Source organism: Sceloporus undulatus, chromosome 5 (genome assembly GCF_019175285.1).
Source record: "Sceloporus undulatus isolate JIND9_A2432 ecotype Alabama chromosome 5, SceUnd_v1.1, whole genome shotgun sequence".
Classification (NCBI taxonomy): domain Eukaryota; kingdom Metazoa; phylum Chordata; class Lepidosauria; order Squamata; family Phrynosomatidae; genus Sceloporus; species Sceloporus undulatus.
In genome coordinates this window covers 23849499-23866281 of record NC_056526.1, presented here as the reverse complement: position 1 = coordinate 23866281, position 16783 = coordinate 23849499, and the positions used below count along the sequence as shown (strand labels likewise).

Sequence of the window (16783 nt, the reverse complement as noted above, 5' to 3'; positions counted from 1 at the left end):
CTCCATTAGGAAGGTGAGGAAATTCATTGGCTATACTTCTAGAAGATCATGTTGTACTACCTGCCATGAATGTGTTAAAGACCAGGAGGAGCATGCCAGAAAATAAAGAGGTGGTGTCCTTGCTTTAGCATTAATGTTATTACATATCAGAGAGATTCAAACCTGTCTTTCAAGTATTGACTCTTGGGGTTTAATGGACAAATCCAGCCATTCAGTTTCTCTCATTTTTATTTCCATCCCAAATATGAAGAAATTCACATCCAGGCTTATGCTGGTTGGAGGATTCTAGGGAGTTGTAGTCCAAAGAAGTAACATTTCCAGGTGCTGCCTTCAAAAGATGTGCTCCCCCTTTGTGTATGGATCATGATGGAGCCAACAGAGATATGACTTCAGAATTTAGAGCCAATGGCCATTACCCCACTTTCAATTCCAGTGGTTCTAGTTGTGTAAGCTTTTTAGACTGAATGGCAATTTAATATTCAGGATTTCCAAGAAGCTTTGTCTATGTGTGTGTGTGTGGTGAGGGAAACAGTAGTATTGATGGCACAATCTTTCCCCAACCCATAAAAGAACAAGTGAAGTGGGTGGGGTACCTTCCTAATTGGATGCATATGGATTAGGAGGACTCCAAATGTACAGAAACTGTTTTCATATAGGTATAAACCATCTTTTTTGCAGGGTGGTGGTGGTAACGGATATGTAACTATAGCCCTTATTTTTCATGGCAGGCAGTGTATTCAAAATAAAAGTAAAAAGCCAGGGAGTGCTGATCAAACTATCTTCCAGTGTGATATGACAGGTGGCAAGAGAGGCGAAATGAGAACATTGGGCACTAAGGTGTGCTTGTGCTTCATCTAAATAATAATTTGCAATACAAAGTCCTGGCACACAAGGAGAGACTTGCTCCACCACAGGCAAGCCTGTGTCAATCCAAGAGAAATATGTTTTTTGTGTCTGTTTCTGTGTTCTAATTAATGGAGGATTCTAATGAACTCTGCAGATGTAGCAGGTGCTGTGTGCACAGAGACTGATAGCGGGAGATGGGACTGGGAGGTATACCGCTGTGCCTGAAACAAGGCATCTCTTGTTCTTTACAAAAATACAATGCTCAGCTGCTTACTTAGGGCTGAGAGTTGCTGCTGTTACCTGAAAAGCAGAAGAGCCTAATCAAATGCCAAGCATTTCTTTCGTATTGCTTGCTTTGGATAATGAGACAAAGATTAGATGGAAATAGGAGGAGGTGGGAGCTTTCTATACCAATTTTTCTACCTTCTGGGAAGATATTCCATACCCAGTGGTGTTGTCATACAATTTTTAATTCTGAATTTTACAGTCTTACATGCTTTCCTCCCATTAAGATGGTAGATGAGCATAACTCCTTTTTTTGAAATGTGGTAAATCACCTATGCTGTGTTCTCCATCCCTGTCCTTTCACTTGAATGGAGCTTCTGTCCTTCTGCTCCAAAATCATCCTTAGATGGGTCTACTAGTTGCACTGTGCATGTTTGTGTATGCAAACGCTCCTGTGCATAGTAAAAAAAAAATCACTGTGGAACCATGTGAACAGAGAGAAGAATATACCCAGCAATATGTTGTAAGGTATGTAAATCACAGCTGTGATTAGTGGACATGTGGTTACCTCCAGAACTACAAATGATTGCTTCCCAGTGGAGTAGCCTCTGGTGTAGATCAGCAGTGGGAATCATGTGTCCCTCCAGATGTTACAGGACTACAACTCAGGGTTTCTAGTCAACATTCTTAATGGCAAAGAGTGCTTGGCACTGCAATAAAGCAGCCTCTACAGAGGCACATAATTGCCATTCTGGCCATAAATTGGCTCCATCTACCTAGTCAATGCATTCATTGATGCATTCTTTTACCTAATCAGTGCATTCACTGATGTATTCTTCTAGAAAAAAAAAAGGAATATAGGGACCGATTTTTCCAGCTGCACCTTATTTGAGTAACAAAGTCTTCCTGAATTCTTTCCTGTATTAATGATTCTCTTCAGTCCTGATTTCTGGCTTGCTTTTCACTGTGCTATTTGCCACGAAGTTGACTTTGGCTTATTGCAACCCTATGAATGAGGAAAGCCAGCATAGTGTACTGGTTTGAGTATTGGATGATGACTCTGGAGACCACGCTTCGAATCCCCGTTCAGCCATAGAAACTGTATGGGTGACCGTGGGCAAGTCACACTTTCTCAGGCTCTGAGGAGGGCAATGGAAAGCTCTGAACAAACCTTGGAAGGAAAACTCCATGATAGCTTTGTCCAAGGCTCACCATAAATGAGAGACAACTTAAAGGCACACAACAGCAGCAACAACACGAATGAGAGACCTCCAAGGTCATCAACTGCCCTCCTGAGGTCTTGCAAACTCAGGACTGTGACTACTTTGATTGAATTTAACTCCCTGCCATGCAGTCTCCCTCTTTTCCTATTGCTTTCTACTTTACCAAGCACTATCATCCTGCACGTTGTCTTATGATATGTCCAAAGTACAACAGACACACTTTAGTCATCTTCACTTCTAGTGAGTGTTCAAGTTTAGTTTGCTCATACATCCATTTATTTGTCTTCTTAGCAGTCCATGATATCTTCAGAAGTCTTCCCAAGGACCACATTTCAGATGAGTTGATTTTCTTCCTCTCAGCTTTCTTCATTGTGCAGCTTTTATACCCATACATCTCCTCAGAATTTCCTCCAGGTTTGTCTTTGAGTTCTGAGCCACTTGATCTTTGGTTCTGATTTCTGTTTGTTTCTGGATCCTAACCTACCTTAGGCTGCTGTCCTACCTTGATAGGTACACATTTTAGGAGATGATCAGTAGCAATGGACTAGCAGGGTTTTTTGGCAAAGCTTGTTCAGTATTATTAATCTTCCTAAGAAGTTTGGTGGTGTTCTAAGAATTCCCTGGATACAATTTGAAATCCAGGATAAATGATGAATGCTTTATGATAGGTATGCACTACACCAGCTCTTATACCATGCAAATCCTGAGTGGCTCAACAGACAGCTGAGAGTATACAATAAGGAAGGGCAGGAAATGAGTTTCAAGGTCTTGAATATCATGATGTCTTGTATACAAGGTCTGAGCAATGACAGTTCTGCAGATTTGTTGATTTGTTGAAATTATTATGCAACACAGGAAGATTTTAGGCAGATGTAGTGGAAAATATTTTTAAAGGACAATATAGTAATTAGGAAGATATGTTGAATGCTTCAGAATCATACACGTAATTGCCCAGACTGTTTGCTAAATTATGTAAGAGAGGGTGTTCTAAAGAGTCAGCAAGTTGTGGTTTTGAATCTATTAGAGGCAGTCAGGCATTGGAAAGCATCTATCTTGCTGCAAAATGAGAAAGTCACCACTGTGGTTAAATTAATTAACACCACCTGAAATTTATTTCACTGGTCCCAGAAGATCCCTTGGATGTGAAGGTATGTGGGCGTCTACTTGTCGCATTAAAACAATTCACAGGAATAGGTGTGCCCCTATAGACAATCTCCTTGTAGGCTACACCATGCAGAATCCTTAGTACTGTTTTTTAATACTAATGTTACTCATAAACCATAATTCTCATGTATCACTGAATGTAATGGTAATAGTTGTGACATAAACAACTAGCAAAGTTAAAATTATACCTTTAAATTACAATATCATATACACAGCCTAAATATATTTATGTGTACATGATTTCATGTGGTTAAAGTGAAAATTTGGTAAGATGTGATGTTTTTTTTAATAATTTTTTTAAATTAAATTTTTATTTTTATTTTTAAAAAGTCTAAGGCCTCTCCTTTCTCCTCCCATTAAGCCTCACATCATCTTTTGAGTGTTTTAAAGGGACACAGGCAAATGCCACAGTCCATTTCTGCCAAAAGGCAGGTATTTGGGGAGCAGTAGTATCACTTGGTGTGGCCCATACCCCCATGTCCTCCTAGTGACACCCTTCAGGTTGGAATAATGATTAGAGTGGTTTAAAGTGTCATTTCTGCCCCTTATGATGGCTAAAGGGAGCACCCACATGCACATGTGGTAGTGTCTAGCCCATGTACTTATCTTTGGCATGTTTGCCTCAGTATTTGTCCTCAGGTAGATTCTTGTGACCTAAGCACTATGATTCCACTGTAACTACCCTGGCTACATCCTATGGATTTCTTGGATTTGTAGTTTGGTGAAGCACTAGAACTCTCTGGCTGAGAATTCTAAAAACTCTTCCCTATAGTACAAATCTCAGGATTCCATAGGAATGAAAGGGTGCCTGCTTCGTGGCTCTTCCTCCCTCTTTACTGTTGCTAGTTAATGTATTCCTCTGATACTATGGGGCTTCAGAGAGCCCCCCCCCCACATAGATCATGTGGAAAAGAGCAGCTAGGTCCCCTCCCGGCAGTTAGTTTCTCCCTTGTGTGTGAGGAAAGTGAATGGCGTGCTCTGCAGTGCTAAGTTCTATCACCAGATGCTGCTGTTTGCTGTCAAGTCTCTTTCTGTAAGATACCATAGTGTGCCAATCAACACCAACTACAAAACCCCCAAATATAAAACAGCCCACATCTAAACACAGATGCTTGTTTAAAAATAGAGACTACAAATGTCTGATCTCAAATTCAGGTAAACAGTCACAGGGAGAAAAGTGCACATATTGATTATTTGCAGAGATTTTACTTTCTTGGCTCCCAGCTCTTGAAATTGCCTTTTTTGAATAGTGACCATGTTCTAAAAGTGACAGGACTGTACTTTTCGTGTATAGCAGTTATTCAGCTGTATAGCCATTTATATAAAAGAGCTTATGTAATGTGCATCAATAGGAGTGGGGAACCTTTGGTCCATTGAATTATCCACAGTCATTCGCTTCAACCTAATAAAAAAGGAGCCACATCAAGTGGTTCTCCAGTAACTTTTACTGAACATTCTGCTTATCCCAAACTCCCACATGGAATTGCAGGAATAAGATTGAATTTTCCAGGCTATGCTGTCCTCTTTGTACATGACCAGTGTGGAGCATATGAGCTGGCTTCTTCATGTGGTTTTGGGACATTCCTACTTTGCCCTAGGAGACCATCTTTTATGCAAAGACTTCTGGCTTGATTAAACTTCTGGTTTGCTTTTTATTGCTTACCAGCACCAGTGGATACAATTGGTGCATGCAATGGGATAGCCTAGTAAAGTCTAGAGATACCCCATAGCACTCAATGAAGCCATGTATCATTCTCAAGTATTGGCAGTGCACAGTGGCTTCATCACATGATGACTGTGGCAGCTACAACAGAGATATTTTCAAAGCAAACCAGAATCCTTCACATATCTTGAAAATGCTTTTGCTCTAGCCAACATTTAGAATTGCATCCTATTAATTTACGGCTAGTTTCAGGAACATGCTTACAATCACTTCTGTGCACGCTACAGATATTCAACTCAGAATGTTTCACTAAGCAGATCACTGAGCATCATTCCTGTCTCAGACACCTAAACTTGACAAATAGTTCTTTCTCTTTCCTCTTCATGACCTTTCTAGCCAGCATGCACAAACAAGGATGTGCAAACAAGGATGGCACATTCTACCTGCATTACCAATCAGCTCCCTCATTTGTGGATGAACTTCAAACCAGAAACATATTCCCCTTTTTGGAATGTGTCCCAGTCCATTTGTTTACAACTGTTTGGCTCCTTCACCTGCAGGCAGAACACTTCAGGGCTCTATTGCCAAGAACACTGCTTTCCATTGTCTTTCTGCTTGTAGAAGAACCCAAGAAAGTCTTATCACCATTGCTTTTGTTTTTTTAAAATATAAACTATCAACTATCTAAAGGATGTTATGGATGTTTTATTAACTGTCATGTGTTATAGAACTAAAAAAAAAAGCAAGTTACAATAAATATTTGTTGAATGAGTGAATGAATACATATAGTGCAAAAGCTATCCAAGTTGGTAGCCATCACTACATCTTGGGCCAGTGACTTCTATGTGCTGTTTGAAACACAACTTCCTTTATCTACCTTGAATCTTCAGCTTCAGTTAATGATCCCGGGTTCTTAAGATTATAAGTGGGGTAGTAAATCTCCCTATCCACTTTCCCCACACTACATATACCATATTTTCTGGCATATAAGATGACTTTTTACCCCTCTAAAATTGTGTCAAAAGTCAGGGGTTGTGTTATACACCGGGTTAAGCCCCAGCCACAGAGGCCACAAGAGAGCCCCACGGCCCGGTGTGCTCACCTGGCCTGTTACACGGCCCAGTGCGTCCTCCCCCAGCCTCTTCCTGCCTTCTAAGCCTCCAGTGGCCCCTTGAAGCCCGTGCGCATGCGCACGGCCTGCTGCTGGCTTCACAGGCCTCCGGAGGCTTCTTGAAGCCTGCGCATGCGTGCACAGCTGGCTGTCAGGTTCACAGGCCTCCGGAGGCCCCTTGAAGACTGTGTGCGCACACACGGCCAGCTGTCGGCTTCACAGGCCTCTGGAGGCCCCTTGAAGCCTGTGTGTGTGGGTGCCAGTCCCCCTAAACCCGGCCCATAATAGGCCAGAGCTCTGCTCTGCCAGTGAGCTTTTCCATTAACCATGTGTCCCAGAACTTTCCTATCATCTTCCAGTGAAGAAATTAGCTGTCTTCTAATTGGTAACAATTTCCAGTCTTGTGCCTATAAGGAAAAAGCAAATAAAGTCCTTTTAATTCAGCTGCTTATGTTGTGAATCATATTTCAAAAACAACTGTAGAATAGGGCAAAAGTTGATTATTGTATTTGTTATAGAACTGATAGTTTTCAAAACTTCACACAGAATTGAGCAATGACAGGGCAGAATAGGCACATATGGAGATATGTGCTTTTAGAGCTGCAGCCATCCAACAATTAGGAGATGTGGTTTTGGTAATGTGCACCAGTTGAACAGGTATACTACTTGTTGATCAATCTGAGGGTATATTCTTTAAGTTTAGTCAGAAAATATTTGTATGGAAATGATGTCCAAATTTTAAACCAATTCATAACTGAAAGTTGTGCTCCATGGTCAGCTTCCCATCCTGGTTTACTATTAAGACCCTGGCCATAATCTCATTAATTAACTCCTTACTAATCTGTGATGCCAACCCCTGCAGAGACATGTATTTTCAAAAAGAAAATTGGTATTCTTCTTCAAAAGATACTGAAGGTGACAGAATATGAGACTGAGGCTGAAGCTAAACTGCTTCCCTCCAACTCTCCATTACAACATGTGGGATATATTGCCTGAGAGGCCGGCGCTAAAAACCACATGAAACCAAGTTGGATGAAAGGCCACAACTTTATTAGCAATAGCAAACCAGAACAGAAGGGTTGGCACAAAGCATAAGGTCAGGATCTGAAGCATTGACTAACCCCACGGTTAATCGATAAGCAGCATACCTGGTGACCACCAAGCGTTGGGATGACCTAGGGGCTAAGGAACCTAGGGGCTAAGGCGCTCTCTTGTTCTCAAAGCCCCTAATCACCAGGTGGCTTAACCATGTTGTGGCCCCCGCAATGGCCACAACGCATGCCCAGCTCGCCCCCGGGTCCCTATTGACTCCCAAACCAGTGCTCCATAGCCCTGGTATCCAAATTAACCAGATTCTGGCCTATGCTGCCTCCCCAAGTTGTGACAAAAACCCTAGCATCCTAGCGGAGGGTGGGTGGGAGAGCCGAGCGGCAAATGGCTGCGGGGCCTGGCCTCATGGCCTTTTTATAGGCCAAGGCCCCGCCTACTCACCTGCTGGTGAGGCTCCTCCTCCAGGACAGCCCAACCAATGAGCTGCCCTGGAGAACTGAAGCCTCACCATAGAGACTTCCTCTGCCCCTACTAGAGCAGTGCGGGTGGAAGGGGCGGGCCCTTCCGCCCAGCGCCACCAATCAGGGCGGAGGGTGGCCCCAACCCGGAAATTGGGGCCAAGGAGCCGCGCTGGCTCCCGGCGGCAAAGCAGCCGGCCCGCGCAGTCGGGCAGCCGCATTATAACCTCAAGGAAATCACAGCCCTGAGTTTGTAGGGCCTTGACAGGGCAGATGATGACCACAGATCTTGCAGGTTACACATCCATAAGGTTGCCATAAGTCAAAGCTGACATGATGGCAATTAACAGTGAAAAATATAATTTATGCACAGGATTCTAGTTAAACAGGCAATATGATTTTAATTGAAAACAAAGATTCCTGCTCAACAACCAAATATTTAACAATTTCCTGCTTCCCACTTAACAGGCCACACCATATTGAAGCCTTTCCTCAGGTACCACAACTCTTAAGAAAAACTTGTTGTGGACACAAGCAAGTGCAGTGTAGTATAGAACGCAGGAAGAAATGGATGATTGGTAACCAAAGACTGCATATAGCTCAGTATTCTCTGTTTCAGACATTCATGTTAAATATAGTATTTCATCTGCATAATAAATAAATAGGCATTGTTTTGATTTGTCATCATTAAGGAAAATTGTTCCTAATCTTTCAGTCTCTCTTTTAAAAGCATTCCAGATTAAGGTTTTGGTAATATGCAAATATGTTTAGATATGACACCTTGAAGTTTAAAACTTTTATTGGTCCTATTAAAGGCTTTATCATAATCAGAAAATGGTAGGGCTTTTAAGATGCAAGCTCTCCCACCATCTGCAGTATCTGTTCTTATTATCTTCTTCTGTGATGACTGTGCACCTCAGTCTTTAATCTAGTTCATTAGAAGCGTGCACAAGAAGGTAACATATTCATTAGCAATTCAGAAGGCAGAGAAATAGGATGCAATTAAGACGCAGGAATTAGGGATTTTCTCACATTATATGGGCAAACAGCTGCATAAAAAAGCAATCTCTTTCACACACACACATTTACATACACATAAATGGACAGTGATAATTCTTCCATCAAAAATTGGAGAAGGCATGCTTGAGGAATCTGATTGTTGCACATTTCAATATGAGCTGGTTAGATTCACATCTCTAAGACTAATTTGTGGATCAGAACTTAGTCTCCCACCAGATTTTGCATTTGCCAAAATGTTTCAATTCAGTTCATGGCTTAAAACAACAACAACAACAAAAAACCCCAACAACCCATGTGCAAATATATTTACAAGTAGGCTAAATTTACATACAGTCAGCCCTCTGTATCCACAGATTCTTTATCCATGGAGTCAACCATCCATGGCTTGAAAATATTTTAAAAAAATATAAACTCTAGAAAGCAAACCCTGATTTTGCTGTTTTATATAAGGGTCTCCATTTTCTATATTTAATGAAACTTGAGGATTCAATGATTTTGGTGTCCATGGGTGGGGGTGGGGAGCCTGTAACCAAAACCTAGTAGATATTACGGGACCGCCATATTACATAGAAGCTAATTGACATATTTTGTACAAATTTTGCTTTTGGCTTTTGAGGTGAAAACAGCATTTTATGTGCAGAGAATAATAAATCTACATAGAAGTATTATTTCCTGTGCAGAAATTGCTGTTTTTCTATGTAAAACAACTACATGTGGATTTTTGTGCAGAACAACTCACCTGTTATAGTATTTCCTATGCAGGAAATACTCTTTCTATGTAGAATTTTTTTTCTGTGCAAACCAACCATGTTTGAATTTTGGAGAGGATAAGTACAGAACTGCAAATATTCTCAACAGTCCAAGATTCTGCTTACCATAGTTTTTCGACACTCAAGAAACCATGTTCCGCTTTGCTCTTCTCTGCATCATGTTCAGGCCAGTAGCAAGGCCTGATTAGATTAAATCCCATCGTACAAACAAGAAAATATGTGTGTGTGTATTTGAATGACAAGTTATGAGCAATGGTGCTTTATGCTTAATGCATAACACTTAGTGACATCACTGGGGCTTTCTCTAATGGTGCATCAACACTGTAAAAATAATGCCATTTGACACCACTTTAACTGCCATGACATCACTTTAACTGCCATCCTGGGATTTGTAGTTTCGTGTGTCACCAGCACTCTTTGCCAAAGAAGGCTAAAAGACCATGCAAAACTACAATTTCCAGGATTCCATAGGATGGTGCTATAGTACTTAAAGTGGTGTCAAGCTGCAGTATTTCTACAGTGTAGATGCAACCTAAGTCTCAAGGCCTGACTTGGAAGCTTCAGAACCTGGAAAATCCCTGTAACTGACAACCCTGACTGGCAATGCAGGGAAGCTCTTCAGCTAGTTTGTCTTTCAGTGTTTATTTATTCAGTGGCCTATTTTAGACTTGCAAAGAAATGGCTCCTCAAAGTTTACTACCCTATCTGTAAGTAGAGAAAAGTGGGGAACCAAATTAATCCATTGGAGGAGGAGTTTTCCAACAGTTTCTCAAGGCAGGGGAGCTTGTTATGAACAGTGGCAGTAGCACAATGTCTTTGTTTTCCTTGCTATTTTGATTGCCATGTAAGAGGCAGCCAACGTAAGTGTGCTGCCAATTCCTGGATGCCATTTTATGCCCCCTACAATGCTCTGGATAGTTCGAGCTATAATAGGGAGTATATGGGACCCCCTCCCAATGATTGTGAATATTCATGGGAAATTCTGCAAAGTTGTCTTCTTCGTCTGTGAGGAGGGTAGGGTGGTGGTGAGAAAAATTAAAATCTCAGAAATTTCCTGGGGGGAGTGTTTTCTGAGAAATTTAATCTCATCTCTGACTTTAGTTTTCTCCAGTTTTCAGCAGTGAAAATGCCTGAAGTTGTTATGCTTAATGAGTTTTTAGAAAAGATATCATATAAACAAATGTTATTCCCATTTGTATTCCAAATGGGCAAATCATTTCTTTCCTTCTTTTATACCTTCCTTATATCTTTTCTCTTTCTCTTTCTCTTCTTTCCTTTTCCCTTGCTTCCTACTTCCCATTCTGTTTATTTCTTTCCCCTTCCCAGCACCTTCATTCTGTTCTTTTCCCTGTATAAGCATGTCACATAAACTTTAAGAGACAGGTCTCTCACTTGTGGAATAATAAAAACAGAGTTGGATTTCTTGTTTTAACTTATCTGTAAGTTGAGACCAAGATGCATTCCATATTGCTATTTAATGAAGTATCTGTGTGTGTTGGAGGGGCAATGTTTTCTGCAGTTCACTGATACATTTGTTGAAGGAAGTCAATTTCTTTTACATTGAGAAAATAGATATTTACACCCAGTTTTTGGCATTGTCTGTTGAATTTGCTGTTAACATCAAAATGTGTTCATTTCTTTGTTTGGCAGAAGTATATACAGTGAGTGATTGGTATGCACTGGGGTTTGGTTCCAGGACCCCTGTGAATACCAAGGTCTGTGGATGCTGAAGTTCCATTAAATACAATGGCATGGTAAAATGGCATCCCTTATATCAAATGGCAGAATCAAGGTTTGATTTTTGGAATGCATTAAGATTTTTGTTATTTAATAGTTTCAAACTGTGGATGCTTGACTCCATCAATTAAAAATCTGAGCATATGGAAGGCTTCCTAAGTGGATTTACAGAAGAAGATGAAATACATAGATAAAATACAATAACAGTGTTTTTTAAATTACACAGTTCTATCATATAATTCCATGAGCCATAGGGAAACATGTCAAGGATCATAAAAAAATATCATGCATCGCATAATTGTCGCTTACTATCTGATGTTCTGTTGTTGGCTGTTTATCGATCCATTTCCTGTATTGCTATGAACTGTATATGTATTATCCTACTTGTGAGTATGTATTTTCCCTGGATAATGATTAACCTTCCATTTTGAAGCCAAGCCCTCCCTTCAGTCCATCTGCCTTGGTCCAGGCCTCGGAGGTTGAGAGGAACTGCTGGACCTCTTACCCTTTCCCGTCACCACTCCCTTCTCCTTCTGTGTCATGTCTTTTTAGCTTGTAAGCCTGAGGGCAGGGAACCGTCTAACTAAAAAGATTGCATGTACAGCGCTGTGTAAATTTACAGCGCTTCATAAATAAAGGTTAATAATAATAATAATAATAATAATAATAATAATAATAATAATAATAATGTTAGTTCTATGGAGTCTGGAGAAAGTGAGTGACTGAGTGAATATCTGTCGATCATTTGTCTGTCTGTCTCTGAGTTGTTTACATTTGGTTTAAATCCCTATCAGCCAAGGAAACCCACTGGGTGGACCTTGTGCATGACACACACTCTCAGCCTCATGAGAAGAAATCCGAAATTGCTTGAATCCACACTGCCACCAGTGACCTCAGATTTAACCTCATTTAAGGTTCAGAGGAAAATGTGGAGCAGATTCACTGCCCTAGTGGCATGAAACCAACAGCTGCCACTGGAGCAGGGGCAAGAGCATTGACATCTTCCACCTTCAATTGGGAATCTTTCCACTTGAATGCAAGCTCATCGGCTGGATGAGAGGCTGGAGAGGAGTTGGCAAGGGATGTTTGTTGTTTTGTTGTTTTGTTCTTTTTAAAAAGCATTTCCTAGGCACATGCCTTGTCCCTAAAATGTCCAATTTGGACCCACCATTCTGCAATATTGTTTCGTCATAGTTCTCAGCAACCACTGTCTGTTGTTGCTCTTTTTTCTTCCCCCCTTCAATAGTCTCTGTCCTTAAATTGAAGGGTAAACACTGACATCTTCTGAGCAGTGGGAGGGTGGGTAGGGGGGGTGAAGGGGAAGAAAGATGAGGCACCACAAGTAGAATGAACCTCCTCACCTTTAGGATCATGTTCTCTGAGAACCCCAAAGACTCCACCAATAAATAAGAAAGGAAAGGTGGGAGGTGTTTTACTGATGTCTCTGTGTTTATAGATATATGTACAAAATCCTTTCTCTTGCTTTCCACTGAGCCATGACCTGCTTTCTTCAGGAGCTGCCTGCTATTTTCAGGATTGTTTCTCTACCCCCGCTTTTTCTTTTTCTTCCTTTCTCTCCAAGCTAGTCCCTGAGACAATAGCTTGCATGCCAAGTAGAGCTGGCTCTTGAGATAGGAAAGATTTTGCCTTAACCAGAGTTTTCTCCCCTCCTTGCCCATACACACACCCTGACTGTTTTCAAACCTCGTCAGATTCTTTTCACTATGTGTTTTTTCTTTTAAGAAGGAATATTTGCCTACTTAGAAAACGCTGCCAAATGTACACCAGGGAGAGAGTTGCTTTTGTTTTCCTAACGTGTTTGATTCCCAGAACAAATTGTTTTCAGAACTGTCATGGCTCAATGCTATGGAATTCTGGGATTTGTAGTTTTCTGAGATATTTCTCTGCCCAAGAGGTCTGATGCCACAAGAAACTATAAATTCCAGGCTTCCATAGGATGGAGCCATTGATTCTACAGTCTACTCTTGCTCTTTGAACTCAGTTTGAAGCAACTGGAGTAAACTGAGGACAAAGAGAGAGAAGAGGAGAGAGAAACTGGGACATTTTAAGAGCAGTTGAAAAAGTTAGATGACTGGAGATAAATCAAGATTGTCCTTGCACATTGGGATAGATGGAAGGTATGTTCCTAAAGTAGGCACAAACCCAACATTACTGCATTTTCTTCCTCAATATCTATGGACATGGAAGGAGCTCTCATTCTGAGGGCACCACTGTCCACAGGGAGATAATATGGTGACTCTGCTGCTAGGACTGCTTCTACTTTTTCCTGTCCAACACTTACTGTTTCCTGAAATCTGAAAATCCCTATTTATTTATTTTTTATCATTTTCCAAAGATGTTTGAATATTTTCTTCCTTCCTACCAAACTGTCCTGGGTCTTTAAACTAACTTGTTGCCTCAAGGTGTGGTGGAGGATACAATCCCACCGCCAATGTTGAAATAAGACTGGATTGCCAGTTCAATCTCCAGTTGCACGTGGAATAGAATGGAAACTGTCTTCTCCTCAGACAGTATAATCTCTAACCACTGGTCACTCATTTGCTTAAGTGGGCAGGTGAACAAGTAAGGAGAAGCAGCAGCAGATCTGAGGCTGGTGGGAAATCCTCAGCAGGTGTCCAGCTATTCCAAGCCTTTGTTTGTTCACCTTCCTAAATTGTGCACTGTGGGAAGCACTTGAAGAAAATGAAAGCTCATGTGAGTTCAAAACACCCACTCAACTCAAGAAGCTGCCCAGCTGACTACCTTGTATGATTCACAACCTTGGCTTTTCACTTTTTAATCAGCCTCTTCAGGTGCCTAGTAATTCTGCTGGGTCTTGCTTACTGATGGCACCATACAGACACTTTCACTGCTGAAGGTGCAGCAGAATTATAAGCAAGGAGTTTGCCCATTGCATTTTTGCACCAAACAGTTATTTGCCTTCTTTTAACCAGGAGAGATGGATGAAACAAGGTGATTTATGCAGGGCGACTTACGCAAGCATGTACTTCTAGTGCTGGGCTCAAATGCCCTACCAATGCCTGAAGGAGCACATTTGCAGGGCACAAAAGCAGAAGATCTCATTTTAAGAAGGATATAGACAAGTTGGAGAAGGTTTAGAGAAGGGCCACAAGGATGATGAGGGGTATGGAGAACAAAACATAGGAAAGGGTGAAGGAACTGGGCATGTTCAACTTGGTGAACAAAAGATTAAGGGGTGACATGATTATACTTTTTGAATTCCTCAAGGGCTGTCAATTCTATGATTCTGTGATCTTCTCACCAATTTAAAGAGAGGAAAAGGAAGAAATGTGTTACACTTACAATCATAGAGTTGGAAGAGACCACAAGGGCCATCCAGCCCAACCTCCTGCCATGCAGGAACTCTCAATCAAAGTATACCCGACAGATGGCCATCCATCCTCTGTTTTAAGACTTCCAAGGAGGGAGACTCCACTACACTCTGAGGGAGTGTGTTCCACTGTTGAACAGCCCTTCCTTACTGGAGCTTTTTAAAGTTCTACCTTGTCTTTTTGTGGTGATTACCTCTTCTCATCCAAATTACTCATTTAAGTGAGGCATTTTGGGTAGGGTTGCCATAATTGTCCACTAAAACCCAGGACAAAATGTAAGACAAAATCTAGACCAAACTGTAGGACATTTAAGAAAGAGGACCTTAAATGTCCTACATTTTGGGCTGAGTTTTGTCCTGCAGTTGTCCTACAGTTTGGTCTAGATTTTGTCCTACATTTTGTCCCAGGTTTTAGTGGACAATTATGGCAACCCTAATTTATAGGAAACTAAAATGGTGACCACAGCCACCATTCCCCCCATCATCAGAATCCCTCATCATCATTGGTCAGGTGGGTTGAAGCTGGTGTAAACTGGCATCTAAATATATTTGGAGGACTACAGGCTGACCAGCCATGTCTTAACACTTGCCTGTACTAAAAGTATTATTTTCTTATGTGTTAGAGTGAAATAGTGCACCAATGTTAATTTAGTAAGTCAAAAAGCTTACGGTACCTCCAATGCCCTAGGTTTGGAAAGTACATTTTACTCTTTTACTGGAATGTGGCTCTAATCACTCCTGATTTGTAGTGGTCCTTGGGCCCTCTCAGTGGGTTCCCCCCCCCTTCCCTTCCTAGCCTGGAAGAGGTGGGAAAGCCAACTGACAATTCTCTGAGGCTATGTGGGATCTTCTTGGACACTCTGTGTCAAGATAGCACTGATAGGCTTATGGAATCCCTGGAGGTTTTAGGAGACAGAGAAATTCCCAGCTTTACCATCCTTTAAAGCCAGCCTTGTTTCTGATGCACTTGTAACACTTTCCTTGTTCTTTTTGTGTCAACAGAACCCAAGAAAAAGAAAAAAGAAGGCAAGAAACAGGAGAAGACAATGGAATAGGGAAGCTGTGCCAGGTAGCATGAACATGGGATTTCCTCGAATGTAATCGGTTAACAAGTTTCATTGACACCTAGGCATTTTATCCAGAAGTTATTTATAGCTTAATTGTACAGTAGGAAGAAATAAACATGCAAATACACACTCTTTCTTCTTCTTTCTTCTTCTTCTTCTTTTAATTCTAGTACAGGCTCTGCTAACTTGGCACCTTTCGGCTGGGTTAGATTACAACTTTTACCCTCCCCAATGTGATAGCTGGGGATAATGGGATTTGTAGTATAGCACATCTAGAATGTCCTAGTTTGTGGAAGGCTGCATTAGAATTTTCAGTGTATACTCTTAACCTTTGTAGATGTCTGCAATAAAAGACTGTAATGTCATTTAGAACATGAGTGCTATGGTAAATGGAAAAAATATAGGTTCATTCCCAAATCCCGCATTCCTTCTCTCAGAGACCAGTCTTTTAAGGCTTGGGTCTGCATGCTATGGACAGGGCTGGTGACCTACATGGAACTCCCAAGTTGTATTCTATCAAGGTTCTATGATGTCATAATGATCTGTTCAGATGCTGTGCAGCCTAGCCTCCTTATGTGTAAAACAGACCCCCCACCTCTTTTTATGTTTAATGTTTTTTTTTAAATAGTAAGAGTCTCTATCTCCAAATTGTATCTGCACTGAAATAACTAACTTGGCTGTAATTTACACCTTTTAATAAAACAATTTAAGGCTCTAGTCTATAATGCTTCTTATGTGCTTCCTGGACACATATTCCATTCAACACAATGGGATTAATGTATGGTAAGTATCCAAGTAAGACCCTGGAGAGTAAAGATATACAGTGTCCCCACCCCATGGCAAACACCATTGATTGCCATCTGCAGATGGCAAGTCCCATTGATTTCAATGGCCGCACGTTCACGTGGCCCTGGGAGAGTGGCTGTGCACATGCACACTGCCTTTTTCTTCCATCCATGGAATGCGGGGCAGAACGGAACCCTTGCAGATAAAAAGGGCCCACTGTACACCTGAGCACTAAAGTTAGAATCATCCAACTCATTGTATCCCCCAGCACCATGTATGAATGCAAGAGCTGGCAGTAAAGACAGAAAGAA

At 41.2% G+C, this 16783-nt stretch overlaps 1 protein-coding gene across 1 annotated transcript in view; it reads left to right on the top strand.

Annotated features, from left to right (window-relative positions):
* PTN (pleiotrophin) overlaps positions 1-16403 on the top strand; it is a 129533-nt gene extending 113130 nt beyond the window's left edge. Inside the window, exon 5 of the mRNA XM_042466433.1 lies at positions 15622-16403. Coding sequence (XP_042322367.1) covers positions 15622-15674 — 53 coding nt within the window. The 3' untranslated portion in view covers positions 15675-16403. The remainder of the gene's footprint in view (positions 1-15621) is intronic.
* Positions 16404-16783: the final 380 nt, after the last annotated feature.